Source organism: Lolium rigidum, chromosome 3 (genome assembly GCF_022539505.1).
Source record: "Lolium rigidum isolate FL_2022 chromosome 3, APGP_CSIRO_Lrig_0.1, whole genome shotgun sequence".
NCBI classification, from domain to species: Eukaryota; Viridiplantae; Streptophyta; class Magnoliopsida; order Poales; family Poaceae; genus Lolium; species Lolium rigidum.
In genome coordinates, this window is record NC_061510.1 from 234,919,559 (window position 1) to 234,934,778 (window position 15,220).

A 15,220-nucleotide genomic window follows, 5' to 3' on the forward strand; every position below is an offset into this window, starting at 1 on the left:
TATGCCAATATACGCCACAGAATGTGCACGGTAGATCAAATTTAAAATTTCTGTGGCTCCACATGCGCTACAGAATTGTAGCCTCGTGAAGTCAGTGGTGAGCCTCCACAAGAAATTATGTGGCGCATGTACCAACATGCGCCACATAATTTTGATTTTCTGTGGTGCTTGTGGGCAAAAATCCTATTCCAACAAGGAATTATGTGCCGCATGTACCAACATGCGCCACAGAATACCCTTCGCCCATGTCCAGTACTGAACCCTGCGTGGGCTTCATAGAGATTTTGTGGTGCATCCATCCACATGCGTCACAAAATTTTAAAATTTCTATGAAGCATATTTTTCTATACGTCATAGAAATAATTTGGTGGAGCACGCACTTTTAGATGTGCCACAGAATACATTCCTAACAGTGATAGTAACATTTTGATATGGAAAATCAAATTTGAATTTGGAAGCATATGCTTCTGGTACCTGAGAAGGGTTTTAAAATATTAAAAAAATCTGAACAAAAATTTGGTGCGTATATGTCGATATTACACCACGAAAAATTGATAATTTTTATGTTTAGTGTGAAAAAGATAAAGAAATATTTTGTGAAGGTTTTTATAAGCACGAAAATTTGTCTTTTTTGCACTTGACACAAAAAAATGTCCGTTTTTGCACATCACACTGCCACCGTGTTTTTGTTTTGTTTTTTTTGCGAAACACACTGTCACCGTGTTAATCACATGGTACTTTGGAGTTGCAACAAACAACAATCTTTCTCCCTCCCCGGGTCCCGAGCCCTGACCTAGCAAGGCGCCTGATAGTCGACGACCGTGCCCTGCATCTGCCGCCGTTCTCGTCCCTTTACCCTCACCGCCGGCGCCTCAATCCCACGCCGCCCCCTCCCCCCACCATCACCCACGCCGCGCCTCTCACGCGTCGACGGCATCGCCGTTCCTCCTCGTCGGGACATCGATTTTGAGGTACGAGGTTGTCTTTATCTTCCGATTAGCTCAATTCCAGTGGGTTCGTGAACCTGTTAATTTCCCTAGCAATTGCTCAGCTCAGCACACCTCGAAGCTGTTAACCCTGTTGCGCCTTGCGTCACAAGAAGGAACAATTTGATTTGGCATGCCTCATAGGCAACAGCGGTTACCACCATCCAACTATTTGTTCCCTTGTACACCAGTTAGTACGACATGTCCTGCAATCGGCCGTTAATCTGAATCACTGCAACGAAGATATTTTGGCACATGGAGTCGTCTCAAATAGATGTTGTATTAGCTATTTAGAACATTTTTGACATGTATTGAAACCAAGATATCAGTTCAGTTGCATTTTTCTGTTCAAGAACATTGTTCTTATATTATCTGTTTTCCTGTAGAAAATGGATGGCAAGGCACATGATGTTGAAGTATTAACCCGTCGAGTTGAAGAACTCCAGAGAGGTACTCACTTGCATCCCAACATACAAGATTATGATTCGTTCATTTATTTTTTCGGTGATAACCCTATCAGGCTGCTTGTCTGCCATGCCGACCAAAGTACTTCTCATTGGATAAAACACTTCAGCCTGCAGATTAGTTTGGCTACATTGGTTTCTCTGTAGGAGTAGTTCAATATCAGAGCCCTCACTTAGCCATTTTTGGAATAGGGGTACCCATTCAGGAGGAATTGTAGTCGTTCCTTTATTTTTTCGGTGATAACCCTATCAGACTGCTAGTCTGCCATGCCGACCAAAGTACTTCTCATTGGATAAAGCCTGCAGATTAGTTTGGCTACATTGGTTTCTCTGTGTGAGCAGTTCAATATCAGAGCCCTCACTTAGCCATTTTCTGAATGAGGTACCAATTCAGGAGGAATTGTAGTCGTTCCTGGCTTCCTGCAACAGTTACTTGAAGATATAAAAGCAGATAGTCCACCCAGTGTTCCTTCAGTTATGTGTACTCTGTCATAACTTATATGCTCTCACATATTTGAGTTGATAAATATTTGAACGACATGGTATTTTTTTTCTTGTATTTACTTAAGGTGACCTTGGGTATGTGTGATGTACAACTCTCGGTATATGTTACTAGCCATCAGAGGTTTTAATGGAAGATCAATGTGCCTGTTTTCTCATACTTCAGACTGTTATCCTCTTGAATGAAGACAGCAACCATGCTCTGTTTTCTCAAAGCTGCTTGTGCAGACTGGCTATTTAGGAAATATTCTCGTATTTTTTGGCATAGCGCTACGCTTATTGATTAAGTACTTTTTGTTTGGCAGAACGTGATGAACTGAGAAAAGATATTGAGCAGTTATGTATGCAACAATCTGGCCCCGGATATGTTTCTGTCGCAACTCGAATGCTTTCACAGAGGTGCTTCCATATGTTCTGCTCACGTTTCACTGTTTTCAATGTATTAAAAGTAAAATCAATACTTTATTTGACTATCCAGGGCAACAGCTCTGGAGCAGGATATTGAGAGCCTTCAGAAGAAGTTAAGTGGATGCTTAAGAGAGAACCATAATTTGCAAGAGGAGCTTGCTGAGGCTTATCGAGTTAAGGTGTGTTTCTTCCTATCTGCACTATTGTTTATTTCTGCATTTCGTTCTCTTCTTCTAATGATTGTATCACTTAAATTTCAGAGCCAGCTTGCTGATTTATATGGTGCTGAGCTATCAAAGGTCCATGCTTACAATTGGCTGTTATTTTTTTAGAATGTTGTGACTTCTGCTGACCAGTATGATCTGTTCAGTGGCAAATATTTTTTATTCGGGTCCTCTATTATCCGTGCAAGAAGTATAGGGAGTGAGTCCCTTGACCTTAAAAAGATGAAATGCATTCTATACTCGCTTATAGCAGACCCCACATATCTCCAGACAGTGCAGGACTGAGCAACTAACTCATCAGCTAAATCCCAAAGGGCCCCAAAACAAAACCAAATAATAATTGTGCTTATTTGAAGTCTGTAGCCTGAAAATGAAACAATGTTTCAAGCCTGCTAGGGAAATTAGAGTCTTGGTTGGACTTCTTTAGAGAAGTAACGACTTTGCTTAACTTTAATTTCACTTTAGTTAACTTGAGACTTGAGATGGGTGAAGGCCTCATTTTCTTTCTTAAAACTTGATATTTTGTGAAATTAAGGTCGCCAGTTCTTTAATCGCCTAAAGTTCTGTGTGCATGCAATCTAGCTATTGTTGAGATGACCAATCCTGTAACACAATGCAGACCAAGGAGCTAGAGCAGCAAGTGAGGTTTTTCCAGAGCAGCGTTGCTAAAGCATTCGCTGAACGAGATAATTCATTGTTGGAGGTTCTTTTCGATTTACTTGTAAGTCAATTATGTATCTAGAGATATAATGTTATGTACATGACATTTGCTCCTTTGTTGGGAAATATTGAAATTGGTAGTGTGAGAAAGCAAAGGAGCGAGAAGAAGCAATGTTAAAAATGTCTGCTGTCTTTGAGGAAAGGTAATGCCACTCATTCGGTATTTCGAACATCTGTAACTGTTCTCTGGTAGATAAGACACAATTGTTTTACTCTAAGGAAGACAAAGTGTTGATCTGTCATTTCACCTAGTCCCCTAGAGGAAGAATATAATAAAAACTGACTGGTATGAAATGGGTTTAAGATCTTGACAAACAATTGGTATTGCAGGGCTTCTTTGCTGCTACTTAAATTATTCTTAACTTATGGTGAAGTTGCGAGTCAAAATTTCTGCTGTCCATCTTGAATAAGATATAGACATGCCTTACCATAAAAATTTAGCGACACAGGTTTCTGCACATTTTATAGAAAGAGAAACTTAAAGATGGATGATAAACCATCTGGTATGTTCACAGTTACTAGCTTAATACCCGTGCTTTTCTACGGATGAATGATAAATCATCTATGGAGAGACATTGTTTTAATTAGCATCCATATGCTTTGCTTTGTATACATGCGCTAGTAATACGAAACTAAAACTGACATTAATTACCATACACATGGCTTTCCTTGTATACATGGGCTGAGAAGGTGAACAGTTATGAGCACAGAGGCATTTTTCCATAATTAGTTACAAGTGCGACACCGGATACCACCGACTCCCGTAGTAGTAAAGATATCGTTAGGGTGGTGACTGCATAACTTATTCATTATGTATTTTGTTAGTTTCTGAAGTCCCAACTAGTTACTCTATTCTGGGGATATTTCACACTTATTTTGCATTGTATTTATTTGAGTATCTCACATTCAACAATGGAATGGACAATGTCCTAGATTTTCCTTAAGTATCAGTAAGTGTAAAGTTCATGCTTGTTAATTGGCAGGACGAAAGAATATCAATCTGCAATGGAAGATCAGAAACGGTTGAATGGTGTCTTGCAAATGGAGTTGACAGAATTAAAAGCGCATGCCGAATCTTCCTTGAATGTAAGCAACTAAGCATGCTTTTTTATTTTTTTCATTGCCAACATAAAATTTGTGTAGGGTCACCTGACAGGATTTAAAGGGATCCTTTTGCATAATGAAAAATTGCCGAATATTAGTTGACAGAAATAAAAGAGCATACTGAATTTCTCATTGAATGTATCAAACTATCAATGTTTGCGTTGCTGTGCCCACAATGATTATCTGGTAGTTTGTCTCTGTTCAACCAATGATTTACAGGGATAATTTTGCCACTGTAAGCCCGTATGTTTTGTTTTTGCCATTTTTCATTTGGTTTCTGCCACTGTACATTTCGTTTTTGACAGTTCCATGTCACTGAAATATAGTCCCAAAGAGAGAATGAAAAAACGAAATGCAAAAAACGGCTTCTGTCAAACAACTAGAATAATATCAGGATTTAATGACTCATTCCTTTTCTTCCTCTCCAACTTTCTAATGTAAATTGAAGCAAGCATGATTATCATACTGTGAAAATGGACTCCTGAGTGTAAAATAAAATTCTTATCCTACTGCATTTTGTTCTGATCTATGTGGTTGTATATACCTAGAAATCTACACCTAATATATTTTAAATACAAAATGCAGTTACGGTCTGCCCTCTTTCATGGTGATTTGGTCATTACCAAATTCCAATCATTTGTAACACCAAGTATATATCAGAGTTGATCTTTTCTTGACGGGGAATTTTATGTTTGATTCTCTTTCAGGTTATTCTAAAATTCTATGAAGTTCGTTGCAGAGAATGTGAATGCCCTTCAAACATTAGTTTTGAAGAGAAATGTTCAATTCTGTTAGATGATTCAGCTGAGAATTGGAGTTTCAGCTCAGATGGAGAAACCTCAACTTCGAAGTACATTGTAAACTTAAAGCACTTTATCCATGAGAGATAGTAATTCAGTTGCAAATTGATATGCTTTAATTTTTAACCGGTTGCAAGTTAAGCATATGTAACACATAATTATAATTTTTATAATGCACTATTGTAGGATACGTTTGTCCAAATAAGTTTTTGTGAACCTAAGGAGTAAGGAATGCAAAAGATAGGAATATGATGAAACTTTACTGTCAGTCACCTTGTTTTTTAAATACTAATAAGAGGAAGTTATATTCTTTACTTTCACTTTGTCATATAAACTACATCATCTTACTTGGATACAGAAATTACAAACTATCAGCATGCCTGATGGTTGGTTCTCAAGATTGTAGTGTTAATACTCTAATGTTCTATTTGTAAGTTTGAGTCTGCTGGAGATGTTCATGCCCTCTTTGACTAAATCAAGCAATGCAATCTCAGATATGCAACAAGACTAGACCATAAAAGTTCTCGTTTGCAAAATAAGATACTCTACTGTTAATTCGAAAGCTCCCACTAGCTACATTACTATGTTTAAATTGCTGGAATGTGCCAAAGAATTGTTTATACTTGATCAGGTATTCACTTAATCTTAGCAAGATATTTTGATTGAGCAACATTAATAACTACAGAAATTGATAACACTAGGCTTTTATGCTTCGTTCCAAGGAACACACTCATAAAACCTTTTTTCGTTACTTTATAGTTTCTAGCTTTATTCATCTTGACTGATCTTTTATGTAGGCATCTCTAGAAGAGGAGAATGAGTCTCTTAAAGCTAAAATAGTTAAATTGCAAAGCAATCTAAGAATGGTAAGACAAGTTCATCTGTAGCAGAAAAGGATAATTTTTCGGTCATCCTGAAAGATCTGTCATTTGTATGTCCAGGGGTTTGAAATTGAACAACATTTGCAAAGAAATGCACGGGCATTAGAAAAGAAACAGGTATGTAATTCAAATTATTGCATCGTTCTTTCTGACGGCATCTTAATGTGTGTAGCTCACTTCACAATGCAGGCACTCAATGATGATCTTGTGAGAAATGGACTGTCAGCCCTTAAAACAGTCTATACACATCAAAGGGTTGAAATTATGAGAATATTGGAAGAAGAATCACTTCAAATGAGCACTGTTGTTAATGAGATTCAAGACAAGTTAACTCAAATTTGCATCAACGCTGAGAACATTGGTAACCCTGTTGGAGAGATGCAATGCTGTGACAGTAGCTGTAAAGATGTCCATGTTACTATGGATATCGGCCCTGACACCAGCCCTAAGGTTTGTTCAGAATTGAACTTTCTGAAGTCTCACATTACGGTGAACCTCTTTCTCGATCTAGATTTGTGCTCACAAAGTTATGTTGTCACTCGTGTAGAAATTGACAAGCCACTTAATAAAGTAAAATATTCTCTTTAGTAATTATATCTGTAGATAATTATATGCCACTTGCAAAATTTCGGAATCCCAAATTACTGCATTTAAGTAACAAACTGTGCATATCTGGAATTAAGTAGTAAGATTCCTTTGAGCTCTTTGGCGAGCAGTATTTAGTAATGGCTGGAGCCTTAGGGGTATAAATCAGCTGGGCATGCAAGATACTCGAGGTTGCACAAGCTCTGCAGTTAAGCTGCACCTTGTATTGCTCAACAGCTCTAGTTACTCGCCTCTAAGTTTGTGCTAAACAGAAGAAAAAAAGAAAAAAAATACAGATTGTTTTAATAAATGCTTTTCCAAATAATTTGGAGCCAGCCAGTGGAATAAATATATTATAAAGATCATTGAGTAAGAAATATTAAAATACTCGATTAAGAAAAATAAGCTAAGTTAAAATATTGATTGCAAAAACTAAGTGACAAGCAATAATATAACCAAGGTTGGCACACCTATATTACATTTACATCAGATCCATTATTTATTCACGTACTTGATTTCTTTGGATAGGTAGTTCCTTGATGTATTCCCCTCTTTTTTTCTGAAGAAAACAATTTTCTTCACAGATAATGACTTAATTGTTATTACATATGTTGTAGGATGATGTTCCTGCAGGTCATTCTGCAACAGTTGATGATTCAAAATGGCTTGCTCAAGCTTTGCAGGAGAAGGTACAACCCCACTCTGGTGCTTTTTTCTATTTTTGATCCTCTTGAGTCAGCTTGTGATACAACATATTAAGTTTTGTCGAAATTTCTGCTTCAAGTTCACATAAGACCCTTTCTTCTACCACTGAATAATCTAACACTATGTTGATATCAACTACAGATGGAGGCTCTTATGCTTTTCTCACAGGAACAAGAACGATACCTGCTAGAAAACCAGAGGAATCAAGCTACTATAGAGGACCTTCAGAAGAACTTATCTCAAGTAGTACTCCCTAAATTTTTTGTGCTCTTCTTTTTCAGTTACTATCTATCTTTACAGTCTGACGAATATTGAATTACACTGAGTGTTTTCGTAAAAGATAGTACATATGTTTGATGTCATAAGATTGCATGAGACCAATTTTACTCCTAGGAGCAGTATTTTTTGGAAAAGCAAAATTAGATGTGAGATTGTTGTAGTCAAATCTGGTGGTGCCCTTGTAGCTCCTGATCCGGAGCTAGCTGCTGTGCAATATTGGAATCAGTGAAAGGATGGACAACTGTTTTTTTTTTAGCTGAAAACTGTAGGGGAGGCCCCGACAGTAAATTTTATTAAAAGAGAACAATATGTACAAGATTGAGGGAGGGAATGTACAAAAGGGCTTAGTCCAGGGCATAGCCCAAAGGAACTACAGAGCGTCTAGCCAGGCTAAAAGGGGGAATTTGGGGTCGTCCTTCATTCTGTAAGAAAGAAGGAAGAGGTCCCTTTTGAAAGAAAAGGTCCAAGCTCTAATAGAAGGTGTTTCATTATCAAAGATAAGACCATTCCTATGCTTCCAAATATTCCAGCAAGCTGTAGCAAAAGCTTCGAAGAAAAAAGGTTTTCCAAAGTTGCATCTAGCTGCTGCAATCATCTGGGGGAATTCAAGGCTGTCATTGATCGTGATGTTAATTTTTTCCCAGCACTGTCTACTGAAAGTACAGCTCCAGAAAAGATGATCCCTGGTTTCCAACAATCTGTTGTCACAAAATTTGACACAGACCATTTGTCTTCGAAAGTGCAGCTTTTCCTTATGAGCATATCCTTCGTCTTTAGTCGGTCATTGGCAAGGAGCCAGAAGAAAGATTTTATCTTGGGTGTGCATTTTGATTTCCAGATCCATGGAGAGAAAATTGGAGCTTGAATGTGCTCAATGTTCAATTTATAAAACTTGCTGGCAGAGAAATGATTACCTCAGCTATAAGACCAAATGTCATTACCATCCGCATTCCGAGCAGACCTTGTTTGTTCGATGAGGTGGTTAAATTCATGGAATTCCTCAAAAGCTTGGTTTGATAAAGGAAGGTTGAAAGCATCAATGGGGTCACTCAGGTCAAGGATGTTCTTCACTGAGGCAAGTTTGTTAATAGCATAGGAATGGAGCCTTGGGAACCTTATCATTGGGAGATCTGTAGTCCAATTATCGCTCCAAAAGAGGCCATGATGCTTGGGAAGCCATGTTGTCAAAGTCTTAACTAGTTGACGGCATCCAGTAGTGTTTTGGATTTAACTACTAGTTCACTGCTACACACCGACGCATAGGTAGTTCATATAGGTGGAAAAGACCACACCATTACCACTGGAAGTTTACTATCCTATGGAATAGTTAGTTCCATTCAACGTCTTTAGTGCATCACAATCTTTGAGCTAGAGCAAAAAAAATTATAATTTTGCAATTAACGCTCCAGCAAACATTAGGAACTTTATGGAGGTAGGGATTGGGCTGGATTTAGCATTCAGACAGGCCCTTCTGTTGTCTTCTTTTTCTCTTCCGTAGCATCTTAGAAGTTTCTTTTAACTGTACATACATACTAGAGCCTGCAGCATTTCTTTATCCTTTGATATTGGATGCACATCTGGTAACTTGCTTCACCTATTCTGTACAGGTTAAAGATGAAAAGGTGAAGGCCCTCATGGAATTAGCAAAACTGAAAGAAGCATATCTCCTGAAATGGTAATCTTTACGTGCAGCAAATCATCATACCAGATCATTTTTGTGATATTAGTTAACCTGATTATTATTTTTTCTTGGGTGTGAACTGTTGGATAAAGTCCCTGTACTGTTGTCTCTGTGGAGAGGCTGCTGCACATGGTCCTGTGGAGGACTGGCTGCAGCATACATGGTCCTTGTGAAGGACTGCTGTTAGGATAGGAAAGTATCTTTGACTGCCTTTAGGGGCATCAAGGACTGGCAGTTAGCAGCACCCTTGACTGCTTTTAGGGGCACCAAGGACTGGCAGTTAGACTAGCATCTTAGCATATTCGTGGCTGGCTAGCAGCTATATATCTGTATCCCCAACCCTCAGGTTGGTTATGGCATTGTGTGAGATGTGTGTGAAATAAACCAACGAAAATTGCCCCAACTCTCCTAGTGTCATCCTCTTCTTCATGAAAGTGAGGCTAGAGATACTAACAAGTGGTATCAGAGCAAGGTTGTCTTGCAACCTGAGCATTTCCTGCTCCTCCCCTTCACAGGGAAGAGAGCAGCCCCAGCGAGTAGCAGCCTCACCTGCCCCTGGTTACTTCCCTCCCTCCGGGTTGTCGAGCAGCAGCTCGTCAGAAGCAGCTCTTAGCCCCCCAGCAGCGAGCCATGTCCGACGGCCACTCTCAGCACACGGCTACCTCCAGCACGCGGCGTCGGCAGGAGGCCGATCGCGCCGCGGCAGAGGAGCGTGAACGAGTGGCTGCAGCAGCCGCTGCGGCGGCAGCAAGGGCGTCGAGGCTGGCAGCGGCCGAGCTGGCAGCAGCCAGAGCGGAGGTAGAAGCAGCAGCGGCAACGGAGGCAGCACGTGTAGCTGCGGCGGAGGTCGAGGTGCTGCGCGGCAGCGCCAATGGCTCCGGTTCTGCTGACGGCAACACCAACGCAGACGCCACGGCGCGAGAGCGGGTGGCGCAGTGGGCAGCCGAGCACGCCCGCGCTCCCGGAGGAGGCGCGCACGGCGGTGGCGCTCCTGGAGGAGGCGCGCACGGTGGTGGTGCTCCCGGAGGAGGCGCGCACGGCGGTGGCGTTCCCGGAGGAGGCGTGCATGGCGGTGGCGCTCCCGGAGGAGGCGCGCACGGCGGTGGCGCTCCCGGAGCGCACGGCGGCGGCCGCTGGGACGACCAAGACCGCGGCCTCTATGGGGTCCGGACTGTGGTCAGGGACGTTGGTCCCGGTGCAGGGTGGCCTACCCTCACCAAAACCAACTATGTCGAGTGGGCCGCGGTCATGAGGATCAGGCTCCAGGTGCGGCACATGTGGGAGGCGGTCCAGTACGGCGACGTCGACCACCATGAGGATCGACGGGCGTTGGATGCCCTCATCGCTGCAGTTCCGCCTGAGATGCAGTTCTCGCTTTCCAACAAGCGGACTGCCAAGGAAGCTTGGGACGCCATCGCTGCGGCACGCATCGGCAGCGATCGTGCTCGCAAGTCGACACTGCAGGCACTTCGCAAGGAGTGGGAGAACCTGGCCTTCAAGCCAGGGGAGGACGTCGATGACTTTGCTCTCCGTCTCAACACTCTGTTGCAGAAGATGGTGCAGTTCGGTGATGACACCTACGACGAGGAGAGAGCTGTCGAGAAGCTCTTTCGCTGCATCCCCGAGAAGTACAAGCAGATGGCTCGATCGATCGAGTCTCTGCTGGACCTCTCCACGATGACGATCGAGGAGGCGATAGGTCGCCTCAAGGTCGTCGACACCGATGAGCCACAACCTCTCTCGGGGCCCATCACCATTGATGGGAAGCTACTTCTCACTCGGGAGCAGTGGGATTCCTGCCACGGTGACATGAAGAAGGGGGAGTCTTCTTCCACGCCAGGCGGCCGCAAGCGTGGCAAGCCGCGCAAAGACGCCCAGGCCGGGGTGCAAGGACTTGCCGACGATGATGCCCGCGGAGGCGCCCAGGGAGGCGCCGCCGGCAGGCACAAGCCGGCACCAGACGACACCTGCCACAACTGTGGCCGGCTTGGCCATTGGGCCAGGGAGTGTCGGCAGCCACGACGCGGCCAGGCCCACGTCGCACAGGCAGAGGAGGAGGAGGAGTCGGCTCTGTTCATGGCGCATGCAAGCATCGAGCTACCTCCAGCGGTACCGACCGCAGCGGCTCTCCTCCACCTCGACGAGTCAAAGGCACACGCCCTTCTCGGCGATGGCTCCGGCAACAACAAGACTGGCGGGTGGTGCCTCGACACCGGCGCCACCCACCACATGACCGGTCGACGGGAGTTCTTCGCCGACCTTGACTCCGACGTGCGAGGCTCCGTCAAGTTTGGGGATGCCTCCGCCGTGGAGATTAAGGGTGTCGGCTCCGTCACCTTCACCGCCAAGACTGGAGAGCATTGGTTGCTCACTGGTGTCTACTACATTCCCGCGCTGAGGAACTCCATCATCAGCCTGGGACAGCTGGATGAGAACGGCTCCCGCGTGCTGATCGAGAGCGGAGTTCTGCGCATCTGGGATCGCCACCGTCGCCTGCTTGCCAAGGTAACTAGAGGCACAAATCGCCTCTATGTTCTTGATGTGCAGGTGGCACAACCCCTCTGTCTCGCTGCTCGTCGGGAGGACGAGGCGTGGCAGTGGCACGAGCGCTTCGAGCATCCTCATCTTGAGGCCCTGAAGCGTCCCAGTGACACGGAGATGGTGCGAGGCCTGCTGTGCCTCGACCATGTGGTGCAGTTCTGCGACGTCCGGGTGAGCTTCCGAGCCAAGGAGAGGCTCGAGCTCGTGCACAAGGACTTGTACGGCTCGGGATGGCTCAGCGCTCCCACAAGACGACGTACAAGACTTAGGGGGAGAATGTTGGATAAAGTCCCTGTACTGTTGTCTCTGTGGAGAGGCTGCTGCACATGGTCCTGTGGAGGACTGGCTGCAGCATACATGGTCCTTGTGAAGGACTGCTGTTAGGATAGGAAAGTATCTTTGACTGCCTTTAGGGGCATCAAGGACTGGCAGTTAGCAGCACCCTTGACTGCTTTTAGGGGCATCAAGGACTGGCAGTTAGACTAGCATCTTAGCATATTCGTGGCTGGCTAGCAGCTATATATCTGTATCCCCAACCCTCAGGTTGGTTATGGCATTGTGTGAGATGTGTGTGAAATAAACCAACGAAAATTGCCCCAACTCTCCTAGTGTCATCCTCTTCTTCATGAAAGTGAGGCTAGAGATACTAACATGAACCTGTATTTTTTTTTCTGATACAGCAAATCTACAGCGATTGATGGTCATGGTACTGTTGACACTCCGAAAATCACTACTGGGCATGACCAACAAGGGATGCTGAAGACTATTCTTAACAGGACATCTCTGAGACAGTGGATAAAAAAAGAGAACAGTAATGCTGCGCACGGGAGCTCAGATGGAAACGATCGTACAGTTTGTAAAGAGTACTCAGTAGATCTTGCTAGGTTTGTTGATAAAAAGTCCCTTGCCGTTTCAACTATTTGTAGTTATATGCTTCTCTGTACAAGTAATTAAATTCTGTGTTGGTCTTTGTTTCATTTTATGACAGGATAAAAGTTGAAAATGCTACCCTGTTGGAAAGTATTGCTACTATGGAACGTCTCACTTCTTTGGTTCATAGGCTGCATAATGTGCTTATGAAGGTAACACCCTGTTTTTATTGCATTGTTATCTTCAGCACTAATAGGTGATACCCAGTTCTTTGTAACCTTAAATCAATCTTTCTCAGGTATATGATGATGTCAAATGCGATAGTTGTTTGGATAGTACTTATGAAGCGTTGAACAGTCTTATAACCGAAGCAAACCTTATGAAGACAGCTCTTGGTGCCGTTCTTCCGGTAAGCTGGTCAGGGGATTCATCAGGAGCTATCACTTCTGATAATCTGCATGATTCATCTGACTCACCAAAATCGTCGAAGTCCGAAAAAGTGGACCCCCTCAGTTCGGCGAGCATGGAGATGGTGGAGCTACTTATATTAGCTGCTGATATTGTTAAAGAGAGCTTTATGTTGAAGAGATAAGTGAAGATGTAAGCACCGTTTGGTTCTCCATTCCTCTGATTGACAGCATACAATTTAATCCTGAGAGAGAATTGTTTGGTAGGTATACTTGAATTGATTTCTTAGTGTGCACTGGTAGATGTTGTAAATATGGGGGAATGGGAAACGCCTGTAAAATGTTTGTGAATTTGGGCTTTGCTCACTGCAGCTTCGGTTGTTCAACCTGATGGGTTTGCATGTCAGAGGCATGATTGGTGAGGATGATAGGGCAGTCTCGTTTGCAGCGTGTGTGCTGCCTGCACCATTGTTTTTTGATGCCTTGAACCAGATGTCTGTAGCCATCGCATTGGTCCTTCTGTGGAACTTTTTTTGATAAAAGAATATATTAACGTCATGAAGATACCAATTACATCAAGACTCTACAACAACGTCATATCCTAACGGTAGTACGGATGCACACAGCTGAAAAAAGATGAAGCCAGAAAAAGAAAAAGTTCTGCTATAATGTTCCGTTCTTACAGTAATAACACAAGTATTACCGGGACAACACCTGAAGTCCATATTCTCCAAAAACGGGGCCTCTAAGAAGACAGATAAGCTGCATTTTACAGAAAGATAAGGACATGTCGTTATGGCCAACTGGTGAAGGAAATCCGGAGGTTGGTGGATTTTCATCTTATCATGCTCAAGAAATTAAGGCCCGTTTACCGTATTGTAAGACTCCCCATGTTTTCCAATCTCTGGTTTACAGGACGCACCGTCCACACAAAGAGAAGAAGCTGCTAGGCCGTTCAAGAACACTGGGAGTCGTCGAGCAGCAAGCATGCCAAAGTCTGTGTAATGCCCAGTTGCTGTCGGAGGTTGCCGGAGCGTGAGAAGGACGATACCACCGCTTGTGGAGAGCGGCCACCAGAGAGATAGAGGGAGAGAGACGAACGGGAGCAACCCGATTTCAGTTCAGTTCTTCGATGATGGGTGAATCCTATTTGACGCATCAGGCATTGGTTAGTGTCGCTGCGCGTAGCTCTCCCCTTCATAACGATCTGAAATGGGCTGGCCCAAGTTTGCTTTGGTTTTTCCGGTTTAGGAACCTTCTAGATTGTTCTGGTTGGTTCCGTTCTGTTTGTCGTTTTTTTGGTTTTCCTTTTTCTTCCTTTTTTTTTTCTGGTTTCTGTTTTCCCAGTTTATTTACTTCTCGTTTTCATTTTCTTTTTTATTTTTCGTTTAATATTATTTTCTTTTCAACAAAAGATGAACATTTTTATAATTTTTTCTTTTGAATTTTAAACTTTTTTTTGGATTTGAACAATTTTTTAATATGAATATTTTCAAATTTTGAATATTTTTCAAAATCTGAACATTTCCGAATTGTGAACATTTTCTATTTTGTGAACATTTTAAAATCTGAATATTTTTCGTATTTGAACAATTTTCGATTTGAACAATTTTTAGATTTAAACATTTTTGAATTGTGAACATTTTAAATTTAAACCATTTTCATGTTTAAACAATTTTAAAACCATAAGGGTAAAAGAATGTTTTTACTAGTACTTGTGAGGAAAATGAGGACAATGCATCGGGTTAGGCTTAAAGAAGTGCGTTAGGGAGGCATAAGTTCAACCAGCAAGGGTTGCAAGTTTGAATATGCATCAGGGAAATTTCTCTCTATCTCCGCCTCATGGCTGGCAGGTGGCGAGGGGTGCAACTTTGTCCGATGCGCTCAACATGTCCCCTGTGGATCTGGGATGGCCTCACGGTGCTAGACATGGTATTGGTCGGCGCCAGACGAAAACAACCATTTCGGCACGCAGCTGAGTGTGGTTTTATGTCTAGCGCGCCCCAAATTAATAGCTTTTAGGGAACGGTTTGGGGGACGCGGCTGGAGATGCTCTAAGATCTA

General features: G+C 43.0%; 1 protein-coding gene across 1 annotated transcript; it reads left to right on the forward strand.

Moving 5' to 3' along the window:
- The first annotated feature begins 854 nt into the window (after window positions 1–854).
- On the forward strand, window positions 855–13,562 carry LOC124703148 (myosin-4-like). The gene is made up of 18 exons (XM_047235363.1): window positions 855–971; window positions 1,373–1,436; window positions 2,257–2,350; window positions 2,430–2,538; window positions 2,620–2,658; window positions 3,203–3,286; window positions 3,385–3,446; window positions 4,287–4,389; window positions 5,115–5,264; window positions 6,005–6,073; window positions 6,149–6,205; window positions 6,278–6,538; window positions 7,291–7,362; window positions 7,520–7,621; window positions 9,265–9,332; window positions 12,560–12,763; window positions 12,868–12,961; window positions 13,048–13,562. The coding sequence occupies exons 2-18, from the start codon at window positions 1,376–1,378 to the stop codon at window positions 13,339–13,341; spliced, it is 1,923 nt and encodes a 640-aa protein (XP_047091319.1). The 5' UTR covers window positions 855–971; window positions 1,373–1,375; the 3' UTR covers window positions 13,342–13,562.
- Window positions 13,563–15,220: the final 1,658 nt, after the last annotated feature.

Excerpts from the sequence above, each read along its gene's own strand:
- LOC124703148 (XM_047235363.1), top strand. The coding sequence starts at position 1,376 with ATGGATGGCAAGGCACATGATGTTGAAGTATTAACCCGTCGAGTTGAA. Across the intron at positions 2,659-3,202 it reads ATGGTGCTGAGCTATCAAAG|ACCAAGGAGCTAGAGCAGCA; the intron begins GTCCATGCTTAC and ends AACACAATGCAG. Across the intron at positions 7,363-7,519 it reads CTCAAGCTTTGCAGGAGAAG|ATGGAGGCTCTTATGCTTTT; the intron begins GTACAACCCCAC and ends TATCAACTACAG.